General features: G+C 40.3%; 1 protein-coding gene across 6 annotated transcripts in view; it reads right to left on the reverse strand.

Moving 5' to 3' along the window:
* Nucleotides 1-12,494, reverse strand: part of Mapkap1 (MAPK associated protein 1) — a 246,942-nt gene that overhangs the window by 210,505 nt on the left and 23,943 nt on the right. For 4 of the 6 annotated variants that reach the window (XM_008824842.2, XM_008824834.2, XM_017796208.2 and 1 more), the window contains 2 exons: nt 8,762-9,088; nt 5,800-5,889 (listed from right to left, as the gene is read on the reverse strand). In XM_008824842.2, coding sequence (XP_008823064.1) covers nt 5,800-5,889; nt 8,762-9,020 — 349 coding nt within the window. In that variant the 5' untranslated portion in view covers nt 9,021-9,088. Of the gene's footprint in view, nt 1-5,799; nt 5,890-8,761; nt 9,089-11,382; nt 11,480-12,494 lie in introns of those variants that run through there. The other 2 variants (XM_029559650.1, XM_029559653.1) reach the window with 2 other exon arrangements.

Consider the following 12,494-nt stretch of genomic DNA (forward strand, 5'->3'; position numbering starts at 1 on the left):
CCAGGCTGGCCTTGAACTCACAGAGATATGCCTGCCTCTGCTTCCCAAGTGCTGGGATTAAAGGTGTGTGCCACCACGCCCAGCTTAAAAAAATAAAATAAATTTTAAAAAGTTTCTTCAATTCTTAATTATATATTAAAGAAGCTATTTCTTTATAATATAAAGAAAATTAAATGTTTCTTTTAATTAATTTAAAATATTAGTAAGTGTTTCTTGGAGCTGAAGGTGCAGCTCAATGGTTTCTGGTTGCACTAGCCTAGTCCATGAGAAAGAAGGCTGGGGTTTGAGTACAGCACTGGGTCTGCACATAACTCAGACTAGCTTCAAACTCTCGATCCTCCTGCCTCAGCCTTCTGAATGCTGGGATTATAGGTGTGTACCATCATGCCCAGCTAATACTTTGTTGTTTTTTAGTCTTTTGGGATAAAATCTCATAGCCCAAGGTGGCCTAGTACTCACTATGTGACTCAGGCTGGCTTCACACTGGTGATCCTCCTGCCTCTGCCCCCTGAGTGTTACAAGACAGGCACGTGCCACCACACCCAACTTAAAAAATTATTTCTTTACAATAAAATATTAAGAATGTTAAAGTACCATTAAAGGTTTTTTTTTCTAAAGAGTAGTGGCATTGAAGTCTTGTTATGTATTAGAAATACATTAATATTTGATAGGAAATCATGACAGCTGGGATTTGTTTCAAAATAATTCAGGAGAAATAGGTAATAGAGTGAAGAAATAAACTAAGACTAGACACAGGTTGGTAATTGTTGAAGCTGGAAGATGGATGGAGAGGGCTCAATACAGCTTTCTCTACTTTCACAGAGGCTTAAATTTTGTATATTAGGGGCTGAGAGATGGCTGAGCGGTTAAGAGCACTGGCTGCTCCTGCAGAGGACCTAGGTTGGATTCCCAGCACCCACATGGTGACTAAAAACCATTTTTAACTCCAGTTCCAGGCAATTCAACACCCTCTTCTGACCTCTGCAGGAATTACACAATATGGGTGCACTTAAATACACGCAGGCAATACACCCATACGCATAAAATATAAAAATAATTTAAAATTTTCTCAATTTTTGTATAATAAAAAATTTTAAGGAAACTAACTGGAGGGAGCAAGTTATGTATCACTCACATTACTATTCTGACCATGTCACCTCAGAGTACAAAATGAAATTCTTCACCATTTCCTCCATGGTCTTCCTCTACCACTCCAATTCAGCTGTGCCCTTGCTCTCCTTTACAGTCTGTTCGAAGCAGAGGCATCTTCCACACTAGCCCTCATCTCCTGACATACAGGGTTTGTTTACTATCTATCTTCCCCCATAAGGTCAAGGACTTTCTCTTGTTCATTATTTATTCAATAACATTATTTATAAATAATACATATTTTTTAATAATACATATTTATTGAATGAATTAACTCTAAACCAAATAAGTAGAAAAAGTTTTAGGGATGGGGCAGAAAAGAGAAGAACAGATGCACATACAACAAAGACATGGAGAGGCCAGGAGCCTGTCCTGTATCAAGGTGTTCGTGAGGCATGTCTTCTCTTCCCTTTCCAGTGCTGAGGAAGGAGCCCAGGGCCTCACACTTACAAGCTTTCCCCCACTGAGCTACATTCCTAGGCCAGCAGCTATATTGCTCTCATTTTTTTTTCCAATCTTTATTTATTTTATGGGGGGAGGTGCATATGCCAGGGCACAAATGTGGAGGTCAGAGAACAGCTTGTGAGAATCAGTTCTCTCCTCTACCATGTGAGTTTCCAGGGACCAAGCCTTTACCTATTGAGCCATCTTACTGGCCCTGCTGCATTTCTTGAAGTTGTCTTTAAAAATAAGCTTCTTGGTTTGGGCAAGTAAAAAACACCAGTCAATACAAATGATTGGAGGTCTCCAACAAACACAAAACTTAAAAAAACAGACTAGATATTTAACTGTCATAAGACATGTCAAAGTGCAGGATCTACCCAGAGAGTACAAAATTATATACTTATGAATTACTTGTATATACAGTCAACATAAGTATATTTACCCATACACAAATGAAAGCTCCAACAAATACATCAAACTGCTAACAAAACTACCTCTGTGGAATTGGCAGCTTATAACTTCTCAGATATCTTCTCTCTGACCTTGATGTGGCTTTTTCCCTGACAAAGTGGACTGCTGATGGCACTATGCTCACATTTATCTGTACAGTTCAAGTTACAGAAACACTAAAGGACCTTATCTAAGCAATCACTTATATGGTCTCATGGATCTGGATCCTGCATCTATAAGGAACTGGAGTTCTGACCAAATGGCCTCCCAGAGTCCCAATTCCTCTAAAAAGGCTGCACTGGGGACCAGGTGGGTAAAGTGCTGATAAACCTGACAACCTAAGTTTGATCCCCAAAACCTACATGGTGTAAAGAACCAACTCCCTCAAATGACCTTCACACATGCCATGGCACTCATCCACATAAAAACAAAGATACACACACACACACACACACACACACACACACACAGGGAGGGAGGGAAGGAGGGGAGGGAGGGAAGGAGGGAGGGAAAGAGGGGGGGAGAAGGAAAGAAGGGAGGGAAAGGAAGGAGAGAGAGAGCGAGAGAAACAGAGACAGAGACAGAGAGAAAGCAGGCTGCAGCACCGGCTGGGTTTAGAAAGAACTAGGAATAAGAGCATTCCACCAAGGTCATAATAGCTACAATGTTGATTCTGTAGTGAATGAAATAGAAGAGAAACAGATGAAAGCATTTTTTAACAAAGCATAAATAGCAGGAAAGAATGAAAGAATGAATAAATATTACCTGCCCCAAACTCCCAAAGATGGATTTAGATGGCATTTCTGGTTAGGAGAGAGCAAACGTTTGAGAGATGTGTGAGAGGAGAAGGCTGTTCGGTTTGCCCGGCGGACACGGACACTTAGTGGACTCCTGACTCCACTTTCCTAGCATGCTTCAGGATACGTTAAGCTAAGCTAGGCTGCGGTTTCATGATAGAACCTCCCCCCACCCAAAGGAACAATTCAAAGGCATTCTTCTGTGTACTGAGGTAGGGTTGCTTCTAGAACAGCCACAGGGCAAGCTGGGCTGCAGGTCAACATTTCGAAGTATAGGCAGACATGGAGGACCTGCTCCAGAAATAAAATCAAAGATCACAGAGTCAATTATTGAAATTAGTGAGAGAGAGAAAATGGGGGGAAGAAGTGCACATAAACAATGGAAAGTGGTTGCACATTAAAGTCGAATGGGGATATCCATTGCTCCAGCATGCACTGTGAAATACTCAACAGAGTTAAAGTGGGGTGGATGGAGCGGGAGGAAAGGGAGCCACAGTCATCTTCATTATGTGTTTCAAAATTCCAGCTGGAGAGCTCATTTCTCAGGTTGGAAAAGAGATTACTGCAGACAGCTGAGGTGCTCGATTCACTATTTATATTTTTTAAGATATGAAAGTGAAGAAAGCAAATAAAGGGTAGCCAGAGAAGCTAGATAAACTGATTCTGTATTCATTAAGAGGAGGTTAATAGGAACTGCACAGAAAACGGGAAGCAGAGAAGATAAATGACTGAAGCGCTTTCAGCTCATGTCAAATGTAAGGCAGAGAAGTGGAACACTGGCAGCCTGTGAGGTTTTCAAAGTATCAAAAGCAAAGTGAGGGGCTGGGATGATGGCTCACCAGGGACACTTGCCAGGCAAGTGTGAGGACCCACACACAAGTCCTGTGGGTGTGGCATCCTGCCTGCAATCCCAGCATGTGAGCAGCTGGCTAGCCAGACTAACCAAAAAGACCAGCTCTGGGTTCAGCAAGAGATGTCCAAAGTCAACCTCTGCCCTCCGAATGCACACATGTACATGTAACCACACACACACAAGCACACATACACATGCAAGGACACCACACAGACACACAGACACAGACACACACACATTTTTAGAAAGCAAAATTAGACAGTTAAAAACTACAAGAAATCAGCTAGAGATTTAAGAAATGAAAAGGATTAGTGGGGGGGGGGGGGGACATATCTCACTATGTAGCCCAGGCTGGCTATGAACTCGAGATTTTCTGCCTCACTGTCCTGAGTACTGGGATTACAGTGTGTACCACATGCCTGGCTTGTGAATGGCAGTTCTGGCAGTCACTAAGAGAACCATGCTTCAGGAAAGCACCAGAAATAATCACAGAAGAACTAATCAGTGGAAGAGATCAAGAAGTACTCACAGTGTTGTATAGTAGACACGTTCACTTCATGACAAAGCTGGGTATAAAACATGTCACCTTCTAGATGTATGACATCTGCATGCTCATCAAATCTCCCCAGCCTCTGTCTCGCTAATACACATGAACAATGATACTTCATCTTGCAAGACCTTTGCATGGAAGTGATGCATATGAAGTGTTCCCACAATAATCACTAATATTGCTAGCCCTATCGCTACTGTGCAGCAATGCAGGCAGTGAAGATGTAGCAGGAACCTATCACCTACAAGGTGGTGCTGGGAGGTGTGGGAGGCTAAGATAGGACATTTCTTTTAAAGGAGAAAACAAAGAGAAAGTCTTGGAAAGAAGATATAATCATTATAAAATATTTAGGAACATTTTACTCTCATGATCTCTGTGTATGTTTATATGTATGCCAGTGCACGAGTATAGAGTTCAGAGGTCATGTCTAATGTGTTCCTCTATGGCTCTACGCCTCATTTTTTGGAGACAGGATCTCTCAGTGAACCTGAACTCACTGATTGGCTGGTCAGTAAACCCCAGGGATCATCCTGCCTCTGCTTCCCCAGGACTGGAATTTCAGGCCTGTCACTACGCTTGGCTTTTTACATGAGTGCTAGAGATCCAAACTCAGGTCCTCCTGCACAGCAAGCACTTTACCAACTGACCCATTTCTTCGGTAATCAGAATTTTTAAAGAATTCTCTTCTTGCTGAATATGAGGTATTGCAAATAGATTAATAGGGAGCCGGGCGTGATGTTGCATTCCTTTAATACCGGCACTTGCGGGGCAGAGGCAGGTGGATCTCTGTGAGTTCGAGGCCAGCCTCGTCTACAAAGCGAGTTACAGGCCAGCTGGGCTACAAGGAGACCCTGTTTCAAAAAGACCAAAAAAAAAAAAAAAATGTGGGGCATGGTGGTACATGCCTTTAATCCCAGCTATATATATAGAGAGAGAGAGAGAGAGAGAGTATATATATATATATATCAGTAACAATAAATTTTACACTGAAAGAGTTAGCATATATGCAGAAAACACTGTTATTACGGTCACTGAGGCAAAGAAGAATCTAGGTAAGAATTACACAAATGGGGCTGGCGAGATGGCTCAATGGGTAAAGGCTCTGACTGCCAAGCCTCATGACCTGAATTCAACCCCCAGAACCCATTTGGTATGCACACACTTGAGCACACACAGAGACACAGACACACAGAGACACAGACATAGACACAGACACACAAATAATATATAAATAAATAGATAAAAAGGACTCACAAATGAACCTATAACCTAGAGACTTATTTAAAAAATTATACAGTAACTACCCTTAGCCCCAAGACCAAGGAACTAGAGTAATGGTCCCACCTGCATGAATCCACATGAACCTACATGAAAGGGAGCTCAGATAAGAAGATCCAAAGAACACACAGCTTCAGAGGCCTGCACATACACGTGAAAGAGCTCAAAGCTCCAAGAACAGAGACTTAAAGGATGAACTAAAACATAAAAATTCTTATGTAACACTATAAGCTAAAAATATAAATCCCACATTATAAGTGAAAGGCATTTCCATTTACCTGATTGCTTAGAATTTCTTTCTTTCCACTGAATATTTTTGCATTTGATCTGGTTTTGTCTCTCTTTGCGGAGTCGTTCTAATCTTTGAGCTTGAAAAGAAATATTGTAAGTTTGTCAATGAAAGTTTACTATAAACAAAGACATAATTAACTACCTCTATGTGAATAAAGATGTCTTATATCGCACATGTAGGGAGAAGTCATAAAATTTTAAGGTGGCACCCTGAAAAGCAAATACCAACAAAAACATGAAAATATTCATGATTTATAATTGAAATTAGAGGATATAAAACATTAATAGAGATCATAAAGATAGTATTAACATGGAAGAGAATAATAAAATGTGAAAACTTCTGTGATTAATATGACATTTCATTATATAAATCATTAATAACGGTCTTAAAGGAATTTTAATGCACAAATGAACTGAAGTGAATATTACATTATAGGAATAAAATTACTGTTATGAATTACTCTACCCATTTCAAAAATTAAAGATAAATGAACTCAGACTAGACTATTAAAGTTTTAAATATAAAATCCTTTATCTAAAAATCATGAAAATTATAAAATGTCAAAGCTATATAAATTAGCATAGCTTTTCTTCAGTGGGCTGAAACAGTTTATAGGTAATAAAATAAATGATTTGTATCTTTGTAACATTAGTCAAATATTAAAAAGAACAATTTTTCTCTAAAAAAATTTTAAGATGTACTAAAAGAACTAAAAAGTAAATTCCTTCGCCTCTAATACAACACGCAATTTTAATTAATTACTAGCATCTAAGTGCTACCCAGAAAAATTTCAGTACCAGGAGTTGCCTAAAATTATGCATCTGTAATTATATTGCTACTGGCTGATAAACCTTCAAATATCAGTGAGCTGGTCCTTTAAAGAAACATCTGCATCCTTTAGTAACTGCTATAAAGGACCACGATGGGGAGGAATGGTGGAACAGGCACCCACCTCTTGAAATTTCATTTTTTCTTGCTAATTTTCAACATCCTATTCAAGCACACTGATAACAGGAAATAACTAAAATCAATTTTGTTTATATCATCTTTCAAGGTAGAAAATCATATATAAATACTGAAAATAATCTTGACAGAAATTTTTGGTTTGTTCTTCTTGAGACAGGGTCTCCGGGTAGCCCCAGGTGGCCTGGAACTTGATATGTAGCCCAGGCTGGCCTCAAACTCACAAAGATCTGCCTGCCTCTGCCTCCTGAGTGCTGGGATCAAAGGTGTGTACCATCATGCCCAGCTCCTTGCCAGAAATTTTAACGCCACTGGAAAAAACATTCTGACAATGTCACTGTATCTAACCAAATCCATTAAGGAAAAATAGATTCCATTGCAATTAATAAATGTGAAGGGTACAGCCACAGTAATATAATCATAAAGTTCTCAATTTGGTAACGTGCTCCTAGTGAAATCCATCCAGCCTGTCATGGACGACAGCATCTCCATGACTTGCAAGGAAGTCAGTTTCAACTGGAGAACTGAGAATCAATGGTTCTAAATTACACTCAAACCGCCACTCAAATTCTATTTTGATAGAAGTTCCTTTAGATACGGAAAAGTGCTATTAATTATTTTCATCATGAGGGCAATTTATTCTTCTTAACATGGCAGACACTGCACCCTGAACCAAAACTTTAATGTGTTTTCACTGTGAATTGTGTCCGGCTCCACTCGCAGCACTCCCTTATGAACGTTTTACGTTTGGACCATGAAAATAAACATTTTCAGTGTCATCCATCTCTTGACACTGTCTTTCCTTAGGGTTAACAAGTCACTGTTGCTGATTCAGAAATCATATTTTCTGATGATCTAAAAAAATGGTCTCCAAAAATACCCTGTCATATCAGAACTACTATATATATTCTAAATAAAGAACTTGCTACATCACATTCTAATTGAAAGACTACAAAAAACTATTAGATGGAAAGTGGGCAACGATAAGCTTTTAAAGTTAAGGACTATGGAGGCAGTGGGGGGAGGTGGGGGAGGGGAGAGGATCTAAATGCCATGAAACTATACGGTATGAAAATTCCAAAAATTCAATTTAAAAAAATGCCAAAAAAATTTTTTTTAAGTTAAAGATGGGGCTGGAGAGATGGCTCAGTGGTTGGGAATGCTGGTTGTTCTTACAGAAGACCGGGGTTCAAAACCCAGCACCCACATGGCAGCTAACAACTGTCTGTAGCTCCAGTTCCAGGGGATCTGACAGCCTCTTCTGTCCTCTGAGGGCACTGCATGACACGGGTGCACTTACCTACACCCACGCAATACACGCATAAAATAAAATAAAATAAAATTAAATTAAATTAAATTAAACTCATTTAAAAAAAAGTTAAAGACTAAATACACATACCAAAGTTGAGCATTTTCACAGCACAAAGATCAAAGGGCGGTGATCAACTTAAGAAAATCAGGGTAAAGTGTCGGAAGCAGGGGTGCTTTTTTCACCCCCACACCCTGTGCAGGAATTCCTATTAATACCCATCCTCTTGACCTACATCCCACAATTACTCCAAGAGCAAAAACTCTCTGGGGCAGTAGTGGCCTTTACCCCTGGGCTAGTCTGTTCTTTTTGTTGTAAGTTCTTTGTTATGTCATTCTGAAACTTCCTCCAGTAGGTACTCTACCTACTGGGACTAATGGTGCTTTGTGAAGACACTCAAAACAGGTCACTTCCCTTTCCACAGAATGACTTTCTGGACTGAGAACCCTGTCTCTCCTATTCCTTTTCCACCTACCTGTCTTCTGCTTCCTTCTAGTAACATGCCAGAACATCCCTTCCATTCACACAGAGATGCTGTTCACACTTACTCTGACAGGTGCTTGTGTCTAATTAAATGCAACTTCCCCAATTAAACTTATTCCAACATTAAGCATTATCTCATAAGACTGTTTACTGGCTTGACACTAAGAAAACATGACTGGAAGACAAAGTTTACCTGTGTTTGAGCGTCTTCTAATACCAAAGTCCCAGCTTGAGGTAATATCGACTGACTGGGCATACACATAGCCCTGAGTCTCACCATTGCTTCCCTGAATTTCTGACCCACTGTCTCCAGGCATTGAAGGGGGATGGATCTTCTCTAGGTCAACATCATGATCAATGAGAACCATCTCACACATTCCCGTGTCATCACTGGTCACGTGTGACTGTCGAATATGAGCTAGAATGATAGTTGGATTGTCCAAGAAGGCCATCCTTTCTGTGGGCCAGTTTCCTTAAGGGCTATTTTCTCCTCTTCATGTTGCTTCAAGATCTCACCTACCTAGAAACATGATGTATACAGCAATGTTTAAGAATACGGCAGAAAATGGCTGAAGCATTTTTTAAACAAACTCAATGTGGTAAAATTCTACCTTGAAAACCAACATTAGTCCTGTACCTAGGAGCTTAAAAGGATTAAATCTAATCTGAAAGAAAATCCGTAGACTCATTGGGGGCTATGAGATCTCTACTATTATCGGAGGGAGGTTTGCTCTCTTGCAAACAAATCATAGTAACTCCTGCAGGTCCCTCAAAGCACAGAGGCACTGTTAAAACAGTAAATTCTCCTGCCCTTCTCCCTGCACTCCCATGCAGTTTCCTCGTTACATTGTAAGGTCAAGAGGGAAACAAGGTGCATCTTCCTCAAATGATATGCCAAACTATGAAACTGTACTTTATCAGTTTACTTTTTCCCTCCTGTACTATAGCTGTGAAGTGTTTAAAGGGCACAAAGCTTTTGGAGTTGCTAGGAGTTTTATAGAAATTTATCAAAATAATTTTGCTTAATAAGCAATTTTTCCTTTCTTTTGGTTTAAGATATTGTTTTTAAAATAAAGCTTATTAATCAGAATTTCCTTGCCAGAAGATTAATTTCTTTTAAAAATTTAATTATAAGAAATGTTCCCTAAAGCTGGGCGTGGTGGCGTCCACCTTTAGCCCCAGCACTCTGGAGGCAGAGGCAGGCAGAGCCAGCCTGGTGTACATAGTGAGTTCCAGGACAGCTGGGGCTATAGGGAGTCTCAAAAAGACTAAAAAGAAAAAAAAAAAAAAAAAAAAAAAAAACTTCCTCAATCCTGTTAAAACTACATGTAATGTGTTTATTGCAGGAACTAGATGGCACCTCCTCAGTTAAATGGGAATATTCAACAAAGAGAGAGTTATACAACTATGGTTAGGAACTAGGTCCTAGAGACCAAAGTGGGTTTAAATCCCAGCTGTATCACTTGCTAGCTATGTGATCTTGGTGAAAATATCTGCCCTTCCCCCCAACCCCCTACCCCCTACCACAGTTCTGGGGACTAAACCCAGGGCCTACTCATACTGGGAAAGCACTCTGTCATCGAGCTCATTCCCCATCTGAAAATACTTAACCTTTTTCAGTCTCTTTTTTATTCATTTATATAAGACAGAAGTCCCAGGGATATGAGGATGTAGTGGTGATAATTTAAGAAAGGGCACAAAAGAGTAAATGGCACATAATTAAACAAATATAGGCTGAGGCTGCTGCTGCTGCTAGAATTACTGATTCTGTTTTTCAATTCCTGCTAACAATAGTAATAAATATATACCCCACTTCTGTAAGCTCATGGCAGATAAAATAGCCCTGTGGTTCTTTGGGATAGAAGGCCCTGCAAGGAAGTCATCTCTTTACTCCTCCAAAATCACTTTCCAGCACAAGGAATGTAAAAACTGAACTCAAAGTACTCCCTGAATATTTTTACTTTTTAAAAATATCTATAGGGCAGCCAGGTATGGCTGGCGCATGCCTTTAATCCCAGCACTCAGAAGGCAGAGGCAGGTGGATCTCTTGAGATCAAGGCCAGCCTGGTCTACATAGCAAGTTCCAGACCAGCAGAGGCTACAGGGAGTGCCTGTCTCAAAAAACAAAACAAAACAAAACAAAAAAAAAAACACCAAAAAAATAATTTTTTAAAGGGAGCATTTAGATTTCACTGGTAAAGCACAGGCTTTTCTCTAACCATGGAGGTGTGTGCAGCATGGGATCACTTGTCAGAAGCGTACCTGTCAGAGAGCCCCAGGCTCCCAGGTCGCCACTTGCTACCATGTCCAGGGGTGAGCACAATAAGCTATCTTCCCTCAGAGAAAGGCTTGAGCTGGCTGCTGGCAGAGGGCCTGCTCTTTTTACCTTGTCTGGCTTCCCTTGCAAAGCCAAGGGCTAAGAAGCCAATATGGGTGCTATGATGCCCAAAAATCAAATGACAAAGGCTGAAGCAAAAATCACTATAGTACCCTCAATAAAAGCTTTTCCAGCAAAAATAAAGCTGCTTCGTTGCAGTTTACAAAGAAAAAAGAAATGGATAAACCCTGAATGCATACCAACTCCCCAACTTTATCCTTCAGAAAACAGGCCTCAACACCCCACCATCAGCAGGGAGTCTCGCTGGTGAAACCCTATGACTGAGTGCACTGAACAATCTATATGATTCACTCAAGAGCCAGTTCTAAGAGGGACCTTCCACAGTGCTTCCCAGGAAATGTGCAATTGGGCATGTCATTTTCTGGCTTTTAGTGGCGTTCTTGAAGACTCAGGCTCTAAGTTCCACAGGGACAGACCTGCACCACCACATCACTTCAGGCAACAAGGATGCTCCACACGCAGCAGGAATTCAATACATGCTGCTGTCCAGCTTCCAGAGATTGTCCAATTCTGCTGTTAAATCATACACAAGCATGTCAGGTGTGTGACTATAAAGAAACAATTGCTGTGTGCGTATATTAATACAGATACTAAAGTGTCTCTCCAATGTGCCCTTCCAAACTACCCCCTTGGGATACTACCAACTTACTCCAGCACTGCTCTCCAGAACCAAGAGAGTATTTTTTTAAATCTCCTAAGACCAACTAAGTGTCACTCCAAGGTATACTTGATTTCTAAAACAAAGACATTCAGAACAAATGAAAACAAGTTATTTTTTTCTGTTCAGTTGTACAATGGGCAAAGATTTTTTGAAACTAGTACTGACAGAAGTTGAGAGACATCAGACTCTCATTCACAATAGGAGGAAATACAAACTGGAACTTTGTACAGAGAAATTTGGTACCACTTACCCAAATGTAAAACATGAATACATTCTGAGCAACCCCACACTAGAATTTGCCCTCAGGAGATAATTAAGTAAAAATGTTTATCTCAGAATTGTTTGCAGTATGTAATGAAAATCTGAAAGTAATCTAAACACATCCTACAATAGTGCATATGCCCTGAGACACATTCATACAATGGAATACTATGTAATGATAAAAAATATACAGATGGGGGCTGGAGAGATAGCTCAGTGGTTAAGAGTACTGGCTGCTCTTGCAGAAGACCAGGGTTCGATTCCCAGCACCCACATGATGACTAACAACTGCACTTAACTCCAGTTCCAGGGGATCTGATGCTCTCTTTTGTCCTCCACAAGCACTGCACAACACGGGTGCACTTATATACATGCAGGCATAATACTTATATACTTTTTTTTTTTCTCCTAGTCTTTTTGAGACAGGGTAGCCCCAGATATCCTGGAACTCACTATGTAGACCAGGCTGGCCTTGAACTCACAGAGATCCTCCTGTCTCTGCCTCCCAAGTGCTGGGATTAAAGGCGTGCACCACTACGCCCAGCTTATATACTCCTTTTGTAGTTGAAAAACTACATTGTGCATATATCATTTTATTTGTCCATT

This window comes from Nannospalax galili, unplaced genomic scaffold, assembly GCF_000622305.1.
Source record: "Nannospalax galili isolate Female #2095 unplaced genomic scaffold, S.galili_v1.0 scaffold290, whole genome shotgun sequence".
Taxonomy (NCBI): Eukaryota; Metazoa; Chordata; class Mammalia; order Rodentia; family Spalacidae; genus Nannospalax; species Nannospalax galili.